The sequence below is a fragment of the Armigeres subalbatus genome, chromosome 3 (genome assembly GCF_024139115.2).
Source record: "Armigeres subalbatus isolate Guangzhou_Male chromosome 3, GZ_Asu_2, whole genome shotgun sequence".
Classification (NCBI taxonomy): domain Eukaryota; kingdom Metazoa; phylum Arthropoda; class Insecta; order Diptera; family Culicidae; genus Armigeres; species Armigeres subalbatus.
The window spans coordinates 392,566,860-392,589,364 of record NC_085141.1 but is presented as its reverse complement, the minus strand read 5'-3'; the positions used below and the strand labels follow the sequence as shown (position 1 = coordinate 392,589,364).

Genomic DNA, 22,505 nt, shown 5'->3' with positions numbered 1-22,505 from the left:
ACGGTAAATATGAGGTAATATCCAAAAGGCATTTGCCTCGGGGGGCCTTTTGGGGCATCTGCCCCTATTAGTGTTGCTTTTAAAAGAATGCTATCTGTGCCGTTTTGTATTTTCCATTGATCGACTTTTCAGTTCAGTGCTTATTCCGGAAGCATTAAAATTTGGCCAATCTCATTAGTGGATTGAATGGAATTAGTAACTTAGTAGACAAGTATTTCCTTAAAATCAGACTACGCTTCAACGTTACTAAAATGAAGCGCAGGGACAGACCAGGGAAAATTTGGTCGGATTATAGGCTAGATCTGAGGTCCCCACGTACTTTAAGGCTAGTTCACACATCAGGAACTTGTCTGCAAATTCTGCTCCCATGAGTGTGGACGAGATTTATGGGATTCCGAAAAAATAGAAATTCGGCTTAATTTAAAATACATATACATATATAAGGAAGGGGTCACACAACTTGTTTATTCTTTAAAAAACTGCCTCCATTTCGGAACTTGATCCAGAGAACTTGACCCTTAGAGTTCGAAGAAAAACTGAAGCCCATGACACCAACAAAAACTACTTGGAATACAAAAATATACCAAGAAGGGGTCACACAACTTGTGCACACTTTGATATCTGTCTCCATTATGGAGATTGATCCACAGACCTTGACTCTTGGAGTTTGTATCTGGTTCCCAAAGCAGCAAAAAGAACTACTTGGAATACAAACATATACCTAGAAGGAGTCATACAACTTTTTGTTTTTGTTTTATTTTTTTTTGTCTTTATTATCGAGACTTTCAGCCCGAGGCTACAACTTATTTATTCTTCAATAACTGTCCCATTATTGAGGATGATCAACATACCTTGACTCCTTGGAGATTGTAGACTCCTTGGAACCAATGACAGCAACAAGAGCTACTTGGAATGCAAAAATATAACAGGAAGGCGTCACACAACTTGTGCACTCTTCGATAACTGTCTCTATTACGGAAGTTGATCTGTAGTATTTGACTCTATGGAGTTCGTAGACTACCTATAACTCACGACAACAACAAGAACTGCATGAAATACAAGCATATACCTAGAAGGCGTCTCCTGACTTTTTTATTCTCCTCTGCTTGACTCTATGGAGGTCGTAGACTACCTGGAGCCCATGAGAACAACAAGAACTACTTGAAATACAAATATATACCAAGAAGGGGTCACATAACTTGTTTATTCTCAAATAACTGTCTCCATTACGAAGGTTGATCAAGAGACCTTGACTCTATGGAGTTTCTAGACTACCTGGTATCAATGACAACATCAAGATCTACTTGGAATACAAACATATGTCTAGAAGGGGTCACCCAACTTGTTTATTTTCAAATAACTGCCTCCATTATGGAGGTTGATCCACAGACCTTGACTCTATGGAATTCGTAGAAACGTCTCCTCTCAGGTCTTTTCCGGTATTCGTTCCACTCATTGGGAGCAAAGCTGCCGATTCCTCTGTGATTTAAAGACGATCAACAACTACCCTTATGCAGACAGCTACCTGCACCATGTTTTCTACATGAGTATGGTCATTGATTGCGAGAGCAGTGGCGTAGCCAGAAAATTGGTCTGGGGGTTTTCTGAACATTTTTTTCGAAAGAAAAAATTTCTTCTGAAAATGTTGTCTCCTGGGGGGTTTTGTACCCAAAACCACCCCGTGGCTACGCCACTGTGCGAGAGAGTAGAGTTTGAAGCAGGCGGCTTTTCCACATAACGTAATTTTCAAATTTTCAGCAAGAACTTCTACTCACCGTGCTCCGAAGCTAATGCTACTGAAGGAGACTTTTCCTTAGGGCACACGATGCCAACAATAGCCGATGCGCTCCGTCCTAGATCAGTTTCATTCGTTTGACCAGAATTTCAAATTGAGCCGTACTGCATTTTCCGGCTTCATGTTTGTCACAGTGAAGAGAGTTTGTTGCTTCGATAATCCACTGTTCCACCAATAATTTGAATCAATAATGGAATTTTAAATTAAATGAGCACCTTATTTTTGAAGCTCCCTTAACATTTGTTATCTTCCTAGTTTAGTGTAAATACAGAATTTCGTAGGATGCTTGTTTTCATATCGTCGTTTCAGAACATATTCCTTCAACACAGCAATACTTTCTGAACAAATTAAGCAAACCGGCTTTCCTTTGGTAAACGTGAAAACGCGGTGTTCCACGTAAACCTTTTGTTTCATTGGGTAACTCGGGTCACTTAACCCAGCCATTTTAAAATATGTAAAATATTATATTTTGTTTCAAATAAGAATAAAAGCCATTATTGGAACAGATAAACTGAAGAGCTCGATTACCGGACCTTTTTTTAAACCTTTGATATCCTGCAGTATTTATTAATAAGTTATAAAAAAGAAGCTACTCGAGCCACATTGATAAACTTGTGGGCCGGTTATGAAGTATTTTCTACCACGGCGTGCGGGCCACAAAAAATGGAGCCGAGGGCCGCATCCGGCAGCCCTGGTTTAGCATAATATGGGAGAGTTTTGATCTTATTGGAGTAATCGTTATTATTGAGGTCCACCATTCTGGCCTTGATAATTTTTGTGATTCGTTTGCAGCGTACCTTAAGCTCTGGCAGTCCCATACGCTGAAACTGCCTGCGAGTGACATTCCGCAATCGAATCAAATCTTTGGTGAGTGTATCGATGGTTAATGTGTTGCTTACCTGCCGAGCCGTCGGTACATGTTGTTTACGGACCACCGAGATCGCCTCCTCGATGGAACGCAGCTGCCGATCGATTGCTTCAGGCGTTGCCGGCCGCGCTTCGTAGTCGACGTTGTTGTCCACGCACCTTTGGAACCAGCCCCAGTCGACTCGATGATGGTTTCGCCGGGTTAGCTCGTGCCGAAGTTCCAACTTTCGCCACCACCAGATAGAGGTCCGAGCTGAGCTCCTGGAAGACGACCGGCTGGGAGACGTGATCATGCATGTTTATGATGAAGATGTCGAGCGTTGCATGAGCCCCGGACCATGTCAACCGGGTAGGGCTGTCAGGGCTCAGGATGGTGTAGTGGCCCTCTAGTTCGTCGTTGGACCAGACGACTCCGTTCCGGTTTGAGACCATGTTTCCCCACGATTTGTGCTTTGCGTTCAGGTCTCCGGCGATGATGAACTGCCCCTGCCGCCGAGTGAGCTTGACTATATCCCTTCGTAGCTCGGCCGACGTGCCATCGTCGACTTTGGCTTATGTAGGACAGTAAGCCACGATGAAAGTGGTGACTTCCACTCCAACGGCTTCGATAAATTTGAGTTTGAAGTCCGGTAGCAGGCGGCAGGCGATGTTGCTTCGCAGGGCGATTGCCAGCCCAACCCCCCCCCCCCCTCTGGAGCTTGTTCGATAGAACCTCACCAGCCTAACACTTGGAATTGTTGCACTTACCTCGGGCTTCAGGTAGGTTTCGGTGATGAAAGCCGCGTCAACCTCCTTTTCCTGAAGGAAATCGCTGAGCTCGACGATTTTGCTCTTGGGCGAGCAAGTGTTCCAGTTCACCAGACCCAACCTAGTAGCCATTTTAAATGACGAAAAGACCCATAGTATAGATCTGGTCGAACCGGAATTTGCAGCTTCGAAGGCGAGCCGCAAGTTGGTGTAGAGCGGAACTGGGAGTAGAGGATGCTCATCTTCATGTCGGCGGAATCTAGCACGAGGGGCGGGGGCCATTCGCTGGAGGATGGAGCCGGCGGTGCTGGATGGATTTTATTCATTCGACGCGACATTCGCTTGAACCGACGCAGCTGCTGCTGCCAATCGCTTGTGCGGTTGTAACGGTGGGATTGAAATCGCTCGACGGGGAGCCGCGATCGCCGGATTGTTCACCTCGTTGACTACAGGAGCACGGTTCTTCTTCGGAAGGTTTCTGGTGGAAGCCTTCTTCCGGATTTCCAGGAACTCGGTTCGCTTTGGGCAGACCGACCGCTTTCTTTTTCTTTGTGCATAAAAAGGCCTTGTGTCACCCGCACTCGTAATTTTTGTTCGAGATTTCAAGGAGATTTCGGTCGACGGCGTTCGGTAGCGGTTCTTCCGCAGCAGAAAACAGCGACATCTCTGTCTTAGGTTTTGTTGCTTTTAGTAATTGGACATGCATATTATTCAAAATTATTTTGTTCGTTTCAGAACCACAGTTTAATACAAACGGAAGTTGACCCGAGACGAATTTTTCTACCATCTTGACGATGGTAGAAAAATCGGCGAATGGAATCACAAGCATGCGTCGGAAGGAAACGCTGCAATAAATTCATTCGCGTGGATGTGTCTGTAGCGTTCAAAATCGTATTAATTACATTATGCTAGAATTATCATCGCACCAAAAGGTTTTGCGTAGTTTACTTCGGGTGGTCGTGCCTTGTACACAACCCTTCTGATTTTTCTTCAAAGCCATTGAGAATCACAATTTAAGGAATATTAATGAGAATGGTACCGTTAACTGTATGACTGCAAAGTTCTCAACTGAAGACACTCAAAACTGTTCAGATTAGTTTTAGATATTTCTATTTCATTCTAGGCATGGCGTTACGGTTGCTCTTTGCCTCACATATTCAAGAAACAAATCGAACGATGCGTTCAAAAGGCTATTCGATTCATTCATAGAAAAAAATCAGAAGCATTTGCATTTTTTTCCTAATCCACTTCTCACAATTCCGATTCTTCTGATATCTTCGACACCTGTATCGTTGTAACTCACGCATTTCATTTTCAATATTTACATATTTTTTTCCAGAACATGAAGGAAAATCGTCGGAATTGCATCTATCCCAGTCTTAAAAACCATTAAACGGTTAACGTTTTATTCTGCTCGACCCTGTTTCGACCATTAGATGTTGCCTTTTTCAAAGGATAAAATTGATCAATCGTTCTCGTCCTAGTATATATAGGATGTACAAAAACATAACTAGCTGATGTCATCTTGCCATTTTTCTTCTTCATTGGCATGTCCCCCACTGGGGCATTGCCGCCTCGCAGCTTAGTGTTCATCAAGCACTTCCACAGTTATTAACTGCAAGGTTTCTAAGCCATGTTACCACTTCTGCATTCGTCATGAGGCTAACATGATGATATTTTTATGCCCAGGGAAGCCGAGACAATTTCCAAACCGAAAATTGCCTAGACCGGCACCGGGAATCGAACCCAGCCACCCCTAGCATGGTCTTGATTTTTACCTCTGGAACGCCATTATGGGGCCTCTTCATCTGATTCTCATATGTTACTTTAAATGTTGGAGATCAAACTTCCTACATCCGAACAATGCACATTCATGATCATCTTATGTTTATTCAAGGCTAACATTGCATCCATAGAATTTTTACTGTTTTGATTCAAATGATTCATATTACGCCGATTTTATATGGAGACCTTATTGAAAAATATTGTATTAAAATATGGTTGCCCTGTTACATCTTTCTGTCTCATCTAATCTAAAACAGTTATTATTTAATTCATGACCAGTTACTGATATATCCGATTAGACAAAATCTCGTGAATTATTTCCCAGTTCCTCGTCATGTTTTGAAGTTTGATTGATTAATAAGTTTATCATTCAAACATCCGTCATTATTTTGTTTATGCGTCAACTAAATCTGTTCAATATTTTTGACGCCTGATCGATACTTTTTTCTCCCACGCCTAATACCCACGCTCTCCCATTTATTTCGGAACAGTATCCAATAAACATGCAACGAAAAAAAAACAAAGAAATCAGTCAATACCGACCGGCACATAATTTGAATTTCGAATTCCCCCCAACCCGACTTCAGATTGATATTTATTAGAGTTGTCATTTCTCATCTGACTTCGCTTTTCGAATTTCCACTCGTCCACAGGGACTCGACAATGGAAGCGCTGAGCGATGGTCATACGGTAGCCCCGCTGATAAAAGTGGCCTATCTGCACGCCCGCCGTGGAGCCAAAACGTACATGTTCCATTTCGCCTACCAGACCAAGGAGACCGAGTATCCACAGGTGAGTTGACCGTGCGGTTGTTAGCAATGATTAACCATTGAATTGATTTCCATTTCCGGTGGGCACTTTCGTTTCATCCGCAGCGACTGGGCAGCATCCGCGGTGAGGACCTGCCGTACGTGCTGGGCCTTACGTTGGTCCAGGGAGGGCCGTGGTTCGGGCAGAACTTCACCCGCCAAGATATGGGAGTGAACGAGGCCGTGCTTAATTTTGTGACCAATTTCTGCAAGACCGGCGATCCGAACGAGGCCGGTCATCAGGCACCGCTGCTGCATCCGGACTACGGGACGGCCAAAGAGCGAACGCGCTTCCGCGGTATCACTTGGGACACATTCGAAACGACCACGCAGCAGTATCTGAGCATATGTGAGTACCTTTTGATGGGGCGGGTCGGGACGAGGTTGATTATGAGAAATGTAGAACCGCAAATGTATTTCCGTGAAATTTCTCTGTCAGACATTATTCTATATTTTCTTTCTAAATTTTGATATCTAGTTGATAAAAAATCAAGCAAAAAAAATATTACGAAAACCTAATTTATTCAAATTTTCAATTTGGTATCTGGTGTTCAATATGCAGGTAGAAATATTTATCCATAAATTGGGATAATCGCCTTTTCATTTCATTTACCCCGCAAAATTAAAATTACTTTAATTGAAAGTTGTGTCAAAATGATTTCTATCATGGTTTTCAGATTCCGCAATTCAAGGCACTCCTCCTTGAATTCCATGTATTGTACTCTACTATACTGAACCGGAATGTTCGGCTATCCCACAGTCACAAAACAGATAGACATCATAGAAAAAACTGCAAATTTTAAAGAAGGCTCTTTGTGTATCAACAGTCGACGAACGGCACTCCCATATATCCAGGGCGACAGAAAGAGAAAGCAAAGCATGCGATGCTGCCTGTCTAATGTGCGTTGTTCAGTAAAGCTTGACTTCCACCGCTAGGTTCGCTAGCGTTCCAAAATCATCGAAGGACCACATTCCACGGCAAAGATGCCTATATGTTATGTGCCACAGTTCAATCGATTAGTAATTGATTTTCCCTAGGAACCCATACAGAGGTATATGGAGGCGAACGCTGTTTCCAAGCATCCAATGTCATTTCTCTCGTGCATTCTGATTCGCTGATGTCTTGTTCGTCAACATCGACAACAGCAACGAGAATTAGAATTCCCGGAAAAATTCAATGAAACGAAGGCAATTTCGTGTTGCTGCTCTTCATTGCCTTTGATGGGAATATTGTAGCTAGTCTTACTCATCGCACAGTGTCCGAAAATGAATTTGAGCTTAATCCGTTTTACAGACTTGGAGAAAAGTTTGTGACTACCGACTATTTCGTTTAGTTGCCATAATTAACAGATTGAATTATTCAATGCCATTGAAAAAAAGAAGCCATTGCAGATGAAGAGAAGAAGCAAAAACATAAAATCGCTTCGACATGCAATGAAACCGCTAGAAAATGACATAACATTAGCAATTTATTTTTGTTGGTATATTCGACTGTGCAGTCCAAGAATAAGTTCATTTAAATCCACAGTTTGATTATAACTCAATACATAAGTATTTTCATTTTACTCGTCTCCAATGTCTCGTACTTGACTCCAATAGCAGTACCAATTTAATTGGTAATTGGTCCAATTACCAACAGCCCCTTCAATAAATAGTAGACCTGTGCGCCGCCGTGCCACGCCGCCTCCGCCTAACTTACACGCGCATTTTCACTCGAAAGTTTGAGGGCGTTTGATGGCAGCTTCTCGCCTACATCTGTTAATGCCAGAAGGGTTCGGAATGCTCTTCGCTGCTGTAGTGGATGCGTTCTGGGGAACTTTTTTCGGCTCGTTTTTGCTGATTCCTAGGTGTCTGCCGGAGTAATCGCAAACGCCAACACAAATAACATGAAGTAATAATAATTATTATCAATAAACTGTCATACTTCTTTGTCGCGTCTACTCTTACTTCCTCCATAGGATGACCACCAAACGCCGCTGACAGCCCAGCTTTCACGATGAGCTTTTTTGTAATGATCCACCGGGGTTTTAGACTGACTTAGTGGTGGGTGCTTAGTCTCTGTTCCAGTTTGCGTCGGTGATGGTTGAAGCGGAACACAATCAGCCAGGGTGGTGCTGATCCATTATCATACACAGATAAAAATATGTTGTGATTGCATGCAAATAAACTTAACATTCAATTGATCTCACTTTTCTTTTAAATAGAAATAAATGTAAACGGTGCTTGTTTGTAAAATTCAATCAAATTTAATTGAATATCGAATGTTAATTCGTTTGATTGGATAAGCTGCAATTTTACACGTCATTGAATTTTCAAAATTATTTGCTGTGTACGATAATTATTGGAATTATCATTTGATAACATTGAAAAGTAGGCGGGTTGTCAATTTTTCATATTTTGAAATCGATTGACAATAATCACAAAATTATCATTTTAATGTAAACGTAACTAATACCAATTTAATGTAAACAATGAAGTTCAATCGGATGTTTGGAATTGTGTTTTGGTGTTAGGAAGGAATAAAGGTTCACAAGTAGAATTTACCAATGCTTCGAATCGATTGTGAGTTTTTATCAATTGATAATTTGGATATGTGATCGCTTGAGAGTGTTGTTCAGCCTCGATTATTTGAAAACAATATTGTTATCTTCAAATTCAAAAATTATATACATCTCCAGAGTTCGTCTAAAAATTATATACATCACCAGGGTTCGTAATGCTCACTCAATCTCCGGAGCACAGGATAAACAACGAAAAACGCTTGCTTTGGTCTCTTTGAACAGAAAAGTCGAAAGTTGTACATTACGTACAGCTACGTTGTTCAACGTCACCTTTGCGTACAACCCGATTGGGCTGCATCTTTGAGTTTTTCCTGAAAAAGGAATTCCTCGGAGCATTTCCCAGCGGAATTTTCTGCAGAATAACTTGAGGAAAATCCTGAAGGGGTTTTGGATGAATTTCTGGAGAAATTTCGGTGGGAGTATCCGTACAAGTTTTTTGAAGACTTCCAGCAGAACCATTCGGGGAATTTCGAATAGTTTCTGAGGAGTTGCGAGGGGGATTTTTGGAAGAGTTCCAACAAAGTTCTTGAAGAAATTTTCCTGAATGTTTGCCAGAAAAAAAATCTGAAAAGGGCTCGAGGTAACTTCTGTAGGGGTTTTCAGAGAATTTATAAAGGAACTCAAGAGAAAATGTCGGATGAAGTTTTCAGGGGAATTCCTTAAGAATATACTGGTGGAAATTTGGGGAAAAAATACGTGAAAATTTCTAAAGGAAAAAGGAACCCCGAACGACCTGAATTAATCGAAGGAAGAATTTCTGAGGGAACTTCTCCAGAAATTTCTTTGAGAACCTCCAGATTAACTTCTGGAAGAACCTCTGGACATATTTCCTGGAGGAACAGATGAAGGAATTCCTAGAGGAACAGATGGAGGAATTCCTAGAGGAACAGATGGAGGAATTCCTGGAGGACCAGATGAAATATTTCCTGGAGGAATTCCTGGAGGAACTTCCGGAGGAATTCCTGGAGGAACTTCCGGAGGAATTCCTGGAGGAACTTCCGGAGGAATTCCTGGAGGAACTTCAGGAGGAATTCCTGGAGGAACTTCCGGAGGAATTCCTGGAGGAACTTCCGGAGGAATTCCTGGAGGAACTTCCGGAGGAATTCCTGGAGGAACTTCCGGAGGAATTCCTGGAGGAACTCCGGAGGAATTCCTGGAGGAACTCCGGAGGAATTCCTGGAGGAACTTCAGGAGGAATTCCTGGAGGAACTTCCGGAGGAATTCCTGGAGGAACTTCCGGAGGAATTCCTGGAGGAACTTCCGGAGGAATTCCTGGAGGAACTTCCGGAGGAATTCCTGGAGGAACTTCCGGAGGAATTCCTGGAGGAACTTCCGGAGGAATTCCTGGAGGAACTTCCGGAGGAATTCCTGGAGGAACTTCGGAGGAATTCCTGGAGGAACTTCCGGAGGAATTCCTGGAGGAACTTCCGGAGGAATTCCTGGAGGAACTTCCGGAGGAATTCCTGGAGGAACTTCCGGAGGAATTCCTGGAGGAACTTCGGAGGAATTCCTGGAGGAACTTCCGGAGGAATTCCTGGAGGAACTTCCGGAGGAATTCCTGGAGGAACTTCCGGAGGAATTCCTGGAGGAACTTCCGGAGGAATTCCTGGAGGAACTTCCGGAGGAATTCCTGGAGGAACTTCCGGAGGAATTCCTGGAGGAACTTCCGGAGGAATTCCTGGAGGAACTTCCGGAGGAATTCCTGGAGGAACGTGCGGAGGAATTTCTGGAGGAACGTCCGGAGGAATTTCTGGAGGAACTTCCGGAGGAATTCCTGGAGGAACTTCCGGAGGAATTCCTGGAGGAACTTCCGGAGGAATTCCTGGAGGAACTTCCGGAGGAATTCCTGGAGGAACTTCCGGAGGAATTCCTGGAGGAACTTCCGGAGGAATTCCTGGAGGAACTTCCGGAGGAATTCCTGGAGGAACTTCCGGAGGAATTCCTGGAGGAACTTCCGGAGGAATTCCTGGAGGAACTTCCGGAGGAATTCCTGGAGGAACTTCCGGAGGAATTCCTGGAGGAACTTCCGGAGGAATTCCTGGAGAGACTGGCGGAGGGACGCGTGGGGGAACAGCGGAGGGATTCCTGGAGGAACTTCCGGAGGAATTCCTGGAGGAACTTCCGGAGGAATTCCTGGAGGAACTTCCGGAGGAATTCCTGGAGGAACTTCCGGAGGAATTCCTGGAGGAACTTCCGGAGGAATTCCTGGAGGGACTTCGGGAGGAATTCCTGGAGGATCTTCGGAGGAATTCCTGGAGGATCTTCCGGTGGAATTCCTGGAGGAACTTCCGGAGGAATTCCTGGAGGAACTTCCGCAGGAATTCCTGAAGGAACTTCCGGAGGAATTCCTGGCGGAACTTCGGAGGAATTCCTGGAGGAAATTCCGGAGGAATTCCTGGAGGAACTTCGGAGGAATTCCTGGAGGAAATTCCGGAGGAATTCCTGGAGGAACTTCCGGAGGAATTCCTGGAGGAACTTCCGGAGGAATTCCTGGAGGAACTTCCGGAGGAATTCCTGGAGGAACTTCCGGAGGAATTCCTGGAGGAACTTCCGGAGGAATTCCTGGAGGAACTTCCGGAGGAATTCTTGGAAGAACTTCCTGCGGAATTTCTGGGGGAAATTCCGGCAGAATTCCTGGAGGAACTTCCGGAGGAATTCCTGGAGGAACTTCCAGAGGAAAAATCGGGAAAATTTCCAATGCATGCAATTGGTTCACGCCGATTCACGCCACCGCCGGTCAACAACGGCGTGACGCTACCGCTGGTCGACGGTATCATGCCGCTGCACGGTGGCCAACATCGTGTTTTTAGCGCGTTTATTCAATAGTAATTTTATCATGCAATTTAGCATAACTTTGTCTTCAAGACATTTTATCAGTAAGTAATGCGCTTCTTCAGAGGTATTCAGCCTCATGATCAATCCCCCTAAAAGTGAGATGATTTTTTTTTTTTCAATTTACAATATGCATATACCTTGCCTTTGTGAGAGTTGTGGCAAAAGTTCTCCTGAAAAACTTTGTCGAAGACGCCAAGTTCGTAATTTCATTACTTTTGGAGATGCATTGCTTTTATGTCAACAAGCTTTGTACATGTTCGTCGTATAAGCATTCAAGCATATGGAGACGCATGGTGCGCTGATTCATGAACTCCTTGTGATTTTGCTTTGCATAGTAGGAAATGTTTTTTTTTATGAAACATTCCTTACATTCGCTTGAAACTCTACAGTTTAGATAATTTGAAGTACATAACTTGTACTTTGTTATACGTATGAGATTGACTGCCACAATTTACCCGTTGTCAAGTTGCAGTTAAATCAAATATGACTAAAATATCCAGTAAAACTAGTATAACTTTTTTATTGTTCATGTTTTTAAATCACAATAGCCACCAACCGGCGTATTTTAGTATTATCTGAAACTTTCTAGAACAACCTTGTGTCTTCGACAAAGGTTTTCAGAAGAACTTTTGCTACAACTTCCATGGAGAATTAAGCCTTATATGTTGTGAAATGGAAAAAATATTATTTTTATCTTACTTTTATGGGGATTGATTAGTATGCTGAATACCTCTAAAGAAGCGCATTAACTTACTGGTAAAATGTCTCGAAGACACCGTTACGCTAAATTGATTCAAAGTCTAAAGATCTTTTCATCGCTCACCAATGGGAGACAACTGAGCGAAGCAAATCACTTGGTAACCTAAAATGAGTGTTGGAACCACACGCTATTAGATAAGTCTTTTCAGACATAAGGAAAATTTAGTTCGCTATGAGTATGGAACTCTAATACGCTGCATGGGAGGCTTCATACTTTCTCTTCTCCCTCCCAGCAACTTGAAAGCAGAGTAAAAAAATCAGAAGGGTTATGTACAAGACACAACTGCCCAACGTAAACTACGTAAGGCAGTTTTGTTCATTAAGGATTGTAGTGCCATCATGCATGAATATTTTTAGAAAATTTATTTGATTACTTATGTCACTGGTTTCGAACGAAACTAGCGTATCTTAAGATGTGAAAATTGTTGGATACAATTGTTTAAAAAATTTACTATGAAAACCCAAATTTAGTCCTCAGAGGTGATGACGCCTTTCTTGGATCCGAATAGCCTACATTTGGGTTTTGAAGCATTTGATGAAATATTTCAATAAAAGAAGCTCTAGGGGAGCATCCTATTTTCCGTTTGTAACAGTTGTTATTCAGAAATATTCCAAACATTGGCATATCTTGTTTTTCGTGCATCACTAGAAATCATAAAACGTCAATCATGTACCAGTAGTAAACGTTGCGGACAGGAAAAGAGGGTGTGTGTGTTATAACAATCTAACAGTGTCACCAGTGTTGGTAAAATCTCAAAATCTTAAATCGCTTCGGCGATTCAAACCATGCGTGGGTAAAATTCCATCAGAATTATGGCCCAGAGGTTTGCTCATGATTCGAATCGCAATTTGCATCATTGCATGATATTTACGTGTTCTTCATTGTTGAATGTATTGAATTAACTGTTTTTCGTCTATAACAATGGCTAATAACTGCATATATAAACAAAACATACGCCTCGATTGCGTTTTGACGCTTTTTACGAAATAATTTTTCGGGGAGTAAGCGAAGCGATGCAATTCTGGCCGAGAAACTCAAGCGCGATGCTCCCCCTACAGAATCGCAGGCGAGTTAGCTCGTACATGAAACCTCGATGATTCAGATTTGAGCATGATTCTACCAACACTGAATGTCACCATGGATAAAATATTCGTGCAATCATTTTATTAATATCATTGCAAGACTTTTGAATCAGGGAGCAAGAAGGTGATAGCTCTATTGTAATGTAACTCATATAGCCCGTTTCAAGAACGTATGCGTTCCGAAGCTTTTGTCGTGTACAATAAGTACCGCATGTTTGCACCCACGTATTATAAAAATATCTTAAGTGCATTCACACTTCCTGAATCAAAGTTAAATCTTTCTGATTTAGGCGCGCATTTAATCGGGCAAAATATTATTAGGCCGATATAAATATATTTTTTAAATATGTCTCCTCCCTTCGGATTGTTTTGCTCAAAAATACCAATTTGAGGGGCAACATTTTGAGAACTTTCAAAACATTCTTTAACAAATCCGAGAATTTGTAATTTTTAATTTTTTTTTTTCATATTGGTATTTATTTTTTACTAGCAGACCCAACGAACTTTGTTTCGCCTAAAATTGATTTATTCTCTGATTAGTTCTCGACTTAAGCAGAAATTTTTGGATCATTTGTATGGGAGCACCCCTTTCCAGAAGAGGGGCATTGCAAACCACCACAGAAACATATCTTCCCTTCCAAAACCTCCACACGCCAGATTTGTTTCCATTTGCTTGATCTCGAGTTATGATGAAATTGGTGTTTCATTTGTATAGGAGCCAGGTTTCAAAGAGAAGAGGGGTCTCGAACCATCTTAAGAACCTTCCCCGGCCCCAAAAACCTCTGCATTCAAATTTTCATGCCGCTCGATTCAGTAGAAGAAGAAGAAGATTACCCCCTCCCCCTTGACTTTGCGGAGACCAGTAGACCTTGACCTTGCGTAGACCATAATTTGCAAAAAAAAGCTCAACATTTTTCCATAGTCGTTTTTAATATAAACATGTTTGTGCAATTACATTGCGATGATTGCATTACTAGCAAGGGTATTGGCATTGATAACAATTGATCGTCTCATGCCTGCACAAACGGATCTGCATCACTTTTTATACACCATGCACTACATTACGCATTTTTGTTACATTTGTTTCGACCGCGGTCACTGCTCCGGCTCCATTGTTCTACCTTTTGTGCGAAACACCGCACAAAAAGCAGAGTCCAAAAGCCAACCGCACTGAACGGCGACGGCCGAAACGAGACTCTTGCGGACAAGAAAAGAGGGTGCTGCCAAAATGATCCGATACCCTATTTTAACGTTCATGACCCAAAGTTTCAATATAATTGACAAATTGGTAGAGAATTTCCGAGTCGATTGATATATAAATCTCAAAAATCCATCGGAAGATAAAGGCGCTATTAAAGTTCAAAATCTTACATGATTTCGTGACGGTCTCGAATTTGGAAATTTTTATTTGTCACCCTGTATCCGAGTCTTCCCCTTAGACGTAGTTTAGGTCAAAAAAGAACACCTGATGTGTTTTGATGTTTGAGTTTCTTAAGCTTCGATATGTTTCCTAAAAAGCTATTTAACATCCAACACAATTTTGCCACAGAATGTGAACTAAGTTCTCTTCTGAGATGTTCACCAAAATGGGCATATATGCACCCAACTGGTGGTTGTTAGATTTTCTAACAATTCTGTATAAGAATCTAACAAAACCTGTATAAGAACTGGGCATATGCGAAATTGTAAGATTCTTATACAAAAAATGTAAGCTCTCAAACAAATATTGTTAGAAAAGCTTACAAAATCGTTGGATTCTTATACAACACTTGTATAAGAATCCAACAATTTCGCATATGCCCAATTCTCATACAGGTTTTGGTAGAATCTTATACAGAATTGTTAGAAAATCTAACAACCGCCGGTTGGGTGTGGGTATATGACCCATAGATCTGCCTTGGAAGGTTAAAGCTAGAATAAGCTTATAAAAACACTCGAAAATTTTAAAACTATTTTCGGCTTTTTTTCGACACTTGCTCAAAAACACACTACCGTGCAACGTGCTCCATAGTTCAACGTGATTGCAATTCCTGTTCGTTCTACACACTCCGTTGTTTGGTCTGGATTTTCCTGGTCTGCCTTTTTCGCGCTATGCCAACGGCGGGTATTTCAATCATAATAATCAAACGCGATCAAATGGAGGCATTTCTTTTGCTTTCTGTGCTGTTACCATCAAAGACGGGTTGCAGTCATGGCATTGTTCCCAATCTGATGGAAAAAAGCAAAAAAAGAAATCTATTTTCCCTTGTGTGAACTTCAGCGACATCGACGTCTATACGTCAAACGATGCCTCACTACTGCTGCTGTTCACGATGACGATGATGCCTATGCTGCTGTTGGCTGGGTGGAGCCGGTGTCAGTCAGTCTTCTGTTCCGGGCCTATGTCCCGTCTGACGATATCGTGTGCGCTGTCTGGAGTGGCCGTCTCCCCAAGGCGCACGAGGCATCAGTGTCATTTCCGGGCCGGATGACAATCTGCTCGGTTCGGGAGAGGCGACAAACCAGCCTAAAAGTAATTGAGTGACAATCTCCAGTGGGATCAGCTTTCAGCTATAGGATTCGATGCCGACGGACGAGAGAAGTTTGGTGGCGATTTGTCGATTTGTTTCTGTGCCCGAGGTGTCGGAAAACGGTTTCTTTATCAGTCTTTACGGACTTAGGTCTTATTGGTGTGCTGGAAAGTTTGCATTTTGAAATCTGTGATGATTTGGAAATAATTCAAATCGATATTTCAAATAAATTTGACAATTTAATTGGGATTTGAAAACTGAAGGCAGAACTTATTTTTAGATTTTTTGGAATCGAAAAATACTATTTGATGACATGACTGTCAGTAAAGTATTGCCCCAATTTTCTTATTTTAATATGGCGTCTATGCTGTGAGATAATTCATTTTTAAATTTGAACGGAAAAGGAACAAGGATGAGATCAAATGTAATGATTAATATACGAATATGTTTTACTACGTTTTATCGTTAATTTTCAGTCTCACATTCTCTCTATCACGAAGGATGTCACTCGACAGAAACTCAATATCGGTTTAGCTACAATACTATTCTTCGTTCGAAGCAGTTCGAAATGTATGCACATAGTGTCTTCGTCATCCTTTTTAAATGACTATTCGTTCAAAAATCAATCGTTGCAAAAGCTTCTGGAAAGTTCGTTTAGAAACGGCAGCATAGTTTTTCGATGCACAAACAATGATCTGAATGTTCTCGGTAACGAATACACCCAGGTTCAGTGATCTTGAAATTTAAATATCTCTTGAAAAGACCGTCTAAGACGAATTAAGTACTGTCCATTTAGTAAGTCGAGTCAAGTACAAGACACTAAAGACGACCACACAGTTGTGGTCGAAATACGTATCTGCAAAGATAACGAAAATTAACTGGTGGAATTAAATGGACAGTACTTAATTCGTCTTAGACGGTTTAATACATTCCACTAAAAGAGCTTAATATATTTTTCTTGAAAAGAGTTCAAACATCTACGACGATATTTATTGATCTATTCGGCCAAATGACCTATTCGGCTATATTACCCTTTCGGCCAAATGACTTTTGGCATAATGGTCTGTTCTGTTCGGCCAAACAATTTTCGGTCTAGTGGCCTTCGGCCAAATGGCATTCGGCCAAACGGCCCTGCCCCGCAATTTGAACTGAACTTTCAACTGCATCCAACCATTCGTAGTTCGCAACACTATTATTTCGAAAACCGTCATATATCCACGTATACATTATGCAGCTCCCGTGTCCGTAGTTTTGTAGTTTACTATCGGTCTAATGATCGTTTTGCGTTTTCAGATGGATCACATAATTGTTAGCCGCATAGCTCCGGTGTGATGTTTTTGACAGAAGGAAAGAACGTTTAGAAAATCCCTTTTAATCCCTTTTAAAGTTAAACTTAATAATAATAATAAAGCTGCTCTGATACGAGGCTACTCGTTTCGGAAAGGGAAATATCTTGATAGAATAGTTCTAAGCCAAAATCATATCACTTTTGAAGTAGTGCACAAAAAACTTTCACACTCGTAAATCACAAAGTATTCCAACTAATTATAGCGCATTGAACAAAAGATCATCTTCAAAGTTGACTCCAGCTTCACATCTCACCTTGCACGTGACCCGTTTTCGAGCCGCATCACCATTCAACACTCACCGGTAGCACACGTGTTCTGCACCCCGTGCGTGGGCGGCAGTGGTGCAGTGGCGAGGGTGGATGGTACTCAATCCGAAGAGCGAATTCGTCGTCGCCATCATCATTCTACAAAAGAAACATGAGCCCATTTCACTTCCTCATTCGCACATTCGGTGCGCTTAACTTTAAGAGGCACATAGATACGAACCAAAGAGTTTACAAAGCTCTCGTCTGGTGCCTCGTGGAAAATGTGACGACGGTGAAGAGCAAAAAAAAAAAAGAATCCTGCTCCTTTTGTTCCGCGAGCACCAAGCGCGCCAAGCACAGTGATGACGAAGGGGAAATGTTAAGAAGGTCACTTCTTTGAAAAGAAAAGATGGTAATTTTGCTCGCTCTCGCGCTTAGCTGTAATGATGATTAAACTGCACACATACCGGTGTGAAACTACTGCTGCAGTAGTGTCAGCTGCAGAATGGGTGAATTGGGTTAGTTGCGGAAAACAAACAAGGTTCCAGAAAAGTGCACGGGAGGTCGGGCTGAAATGAACATTTACGGAATTGATCCTGATGAAAGTAATTTTCAAAAATGCGCATTTCACGCAATGCCAAATAATACCAAATTCGAAAAATGTTAACATTCACTTCACTTTTTCAAATCTTGAATCTATGATTTAGAAAAATCTTCAAACAGGTTGATTAAACCATCTTATCCCGCCTTCCAATTTTGAATAATGCTTCTTATGTCGACATATGTACAGAACAATTCAAGACAAAATTTTCAAAACGACTTATCTGCTTTTGTAAACAAAGATTCAAACGACGATTTGACGAATCTGATAGCTCTCCCACGCAAACCAACACCATCAATAGGTAGATGAAGGATTCCACTACCTGTTGATGGTGTTGGTTTGCGTGGGAGAGCTATCAGATTCGTCAAATCGTCGTTTGAATCTTTGTTTACAAAAGCAGATAAGTCGTTTAGAAAATTTTGTCTTGAATTGCTGGATGGCACTAGTGCACTGCATCGAAGACAACTAGCCGAGGAGTAAAACGAGAGCACACGTGTGTTTCACATTGACTGAATCCACAAACGTCGACGACGATGACGACAAAGTTTCAAGCCAACTGATCCTTAAAACGTGACTTGGAAGCTTTCGATTTTCGCGAGATAAGAGTATGTGATATGATATATTCAACCATGAATTCTATTAAATTTTCATAGATAATAACCTGACGTGATAATAATCCGGTGTTTAAATTAACAGTTCACATAATATAACGGATACCGGATTAGCTGATGTTTAGAACACTCAAATATTTGACTATAAGAAGGACACTTATGACAATGAAACGCTGAGCGATTTTAATCCATTGAAAAAGGACCAATAAAGGTACCGAAACGTCGGATCAGAATTAATATAGCGTTTTAGCTGGTCATCAGACTGCATAGCCGATAAACACATCAATTTTCTGAAAAAGTTTGAGTTGAAAGTAAAAATGTACATCTGGTTGGCTAAAGCATTCGATGTTTGTGAGACCATTCTTCGCAGCTGTCGCAATTTGCTCAGACGGCTAATAATGGCGGAAGACAGCAAATATGAAAGACAGCGGTGGACGTATGTACTCGAATTCTGAAGGCTTTTCCACGAACGTGTCCGTTAAGTGGTTGCTATCTAGAAAGCACAAGGATGTCGGTTTGTGTCCCATCAAGACACGTAGATTTTTTTTCCGTAAACTTAGTATCAATTTGTCAATTTCGGTAGCATGTGCATTAAAGTGGAGCGCAGTTGTATGGAAAAACTCAAGCTTTATCCATACGCAAACTTTATTATCAAGGTTTTTCTGAATCGGTTGGGACCCCAATCAACTGTGTAAAATATGGGCCCGATTGCACAGTGTTTTATTTCGTCGTTTTCACGATCGAAATACAAAAACTCGAGAACTGTTGATTTTTGATATAGGGTTTGTTCACAGAAGTTTCAAGATATTTAGGAGCGCATCTTTCGATAAAAACAGTTTGATGATTAATCCCCCTAAAAGTGAGTTAAATTATTTTTTTTCATCAGGATGAGATAGACACGTAGTGACTTCCACAAAGTTGTAGCAAATTACAAGCAACTTTGCTGAGCATGCCGAGTCTCTATCTCTTATATATAACAAACTTAAGACGTTTTATATAATTATAAATCATATTTTTCATTCTAACTCCTTCCAATGATTTTTCCCATTTTCCGTCTCTTGCAAGTTGTTAAGCAAGCAAAATAACATGTTTTTTCTGAACATTGTAACTTTCCATCTCACATACAACAAAAGTTATCTTTAAATTATACATATTTTTAGAGGTATTTCCACTTATAATTACTCCCTTAATTGCAAAAAGTCGCAAATTTCTGCACCCTATGCTGAAAGTGGAGTGGAAAGGTTTAGAATGAAAAATATGATTTTAAAGGGGTTTTTACATGAAACGTCTTAAGTTTGTTATATATAAGAGATAGAGACTCGGTATGTTCAGCAAAGTTGCTCGTATTACAATTTGCTACAACTTTGCGGAAGACACTGTGTGTCTATCTCATTCTGGTGAAAACATAATTTTCTCAACTCACTTTTAGGGAGATTAATCATCAAACTGTTTTTATCGAAAGATGCGCTCCTAAATATCTTGAAACTTCTGTGAACAAACCCTATATCAAAAATCAACACTTTTCGAGTTTTTGTATTTCGATCGTGAAAACGACGAAATAAAACACTGTGGATTGGTTGCTTCCTCGCTTTCCGCATCGCGTTTTAAATTAATATGGAGATTAGTATGGGAAAACGCACTTTTTTACATTTTTGCTCTTAGCGGCTTCAATTTATCGTCAATCACGTGATTCAATACGTTAGCCTACAGTCTGATAGATGCCGAAAGACTTGACCGAAGAAGGTACGTAGCTGAAAGGCCTATAACAAATGTTATTACGCTTCGAAAGTTGATTGTTCAAACCATATGCCATATTAAATGAAATGAAATCATGTTTCTGCCAGCACTATCGGACAACCTATGGTTGTCAGAGGACAAAACCCATCTTCCTTCTTGTCGGAATCCAAGGCCCATAAGATCTATAGTTTTGAAATAACACTCATTTAAATTATTGGTCCACGTAGTTCAGTAGTTCTGGCAGAATAATCGATTTTTTGCATGTGGTTTTTATAATCAATCTTCGAAGCGTTATAACTTTTTTCGTGGATGTCACAGTATCGGCGTCCTTTGAGTTATACTTTAACGCAAAATTGAATTCTGAATTTTCTGAAAATTCTTAAAACTGAGCTCAGATTTCATACGATTCTTTTGCATGGTTTATTTTGCTACATGGGCTCCCTAGCAGCACACATGTTCTACATAGGTTACTGCAACTCATATGGGACCAGATTTGATCACAATCAAGTTGCTGCAACCAATTTTGTCTGACTTATGCTGCTCGGGCTGAAAACTTAGCCGTCTTATAATCTAGTTCTGGAGATTTTAAGATTTCTCTTTCAAAAACTTTCAAAAACAATGGATAAAAGGCGCTAAGCCAAATAAATAATAATAAAAAATAAACAGTGGCTAAAAATCGGTGAACCAATCCCGAACGTGCATCGCAAACACAGACATCATAATCGTGCAACTTACGGCTCAGGCTCTAATCCTCAGTTCAATCAAGACTTCACGGAGAGCGGATACGAGGGCCGCACAGGAGCTGTTGCAGCGCAAAAAGAATCATCGATTGGTCGTTGCCGGCAGCATAACTCAGCAGAAAGTAACTATATCATCGAGTGGCAATTGCCGAAAACAGCAGCACTCAAGTGAAAATTCCACACAATGTTCAGAGTCTGAGCTCTACTGCACATGTTGTATCGCGTATTCTCAGGAATGAAGTAAAAAAGAAGGTGTGGATAAACGATATTTTAGTTACAATTCGACCGGTTCTGCATCCAAAATTTTCTTACAAGATTCGATTTTGGATTTGTTGTTTTTAATTATAAGAACGGCGCATTGTTGGAAATAAATCGGTATCTGTTTTAACCACAATTGGTCGGGGTTCAGCCAAACCGCACCAAGCGACTTTTCGACTGACTTGTGATATTTTGATCGTAGACGCATCACAGATATACAGGGTTAAAAAAATGAATTTGAGCGTGTTTTCATTTGTGTTAGAACCAACGGTGAATAAGTTTGAAAATTCCGAGGAAAAATGTCTTCTATACATGGCTGTCAATGCGCAACAGGGCATATGGTTTCATCGGTTTTAAGGGAAAATAATATGCAATCGATGTACAGGAATAAGACAGAATGGTTGATAATCCGATTTTCATGAAGCTGGAATATTTGAACGCAGAAATTGTTCTAGGCTGATTATGGGTATCAAAGTTCGTGGCTTTGCGAGAAGCTGATAGAAGAAACATTTTTGATAACGGATTTTTGACATGTAGCTACCATTAGCCGGAATGTTAGCTCCAGATTCTTGGTAAATCATAAATTACTATGAAGGTTCATGTCCCAAACAATGGTAAGCAAAACATGCGTTTTTAACATGCCCTCGAAAAACCCAGAAAATCACCAATGTTCGTAAATCGATGGTTTAGGTAAAGAATAGAAAACTAGAAGAATTTTTCGGTTTCGGTTTTATCAAATTCGGATTATTTTAAGCATCGAGTTTCGTCACAATTTTGCCAATCTAAACTTTTTGTGCAGCCCCTGTACAAACAAAATTGACTTCTCCAGGAAAAATTACTAGCCTGAACCGGGTCAAGCCTCGAAACCAGTCAACTTCAGCAAAATCCGCTATGTAGCAATGTATAATTTTGCTGAGCTTTGGGGTGCAGGGCTTCGCATGCACATCACAGCATTATGCGATTATAATCTCAAATTCCAAGATCCTCAATTCTCAAAGGTTCTATCAAAAACTTCTATCACATTTCTGGGAACAGGAAATCAAATTTCTCAGAAGCTGACACCTAGAAATATTTATTAATTAATATCCTGGAATTTCGATCAGAATTACAATGTTTTATTCAGAATCCAGTAATTTAAAAATATTAAAAAATGATAAAATCTTGAACTAATAAAAAAGTCGTAATTTCTATATCGTTCTAGAATTTATTTGTT

General features: G+C 40.9%; 1 protein-coding gene across 1 annotated transcript in view; it reads left to right on the top strand.

Annotated features, from left to right (window-relative positions):
* The window catches only part of LOC134226794 (neuroligin-3-like), a 295,936-nt gene that overhangs the window by 193,673 nt on the left and 79,758 nt on the right, over window positions 1-22,505 (top strand). Inside the window, exons 10-11 of the mRNA XM_062707784.1 lie at window positions 5,848-5,986; window positions 6,070-6,352. Of these exons, the coding sequence (XP_062563768.1) occupies window positions 5,848-5,986; window positions 6,070-6,352 (422 nt within the window). The remainder of the gene's footprint in view (window positions 1-5,847; window positions 5,987-6,069; window positions 6,353-22,505) is intronic.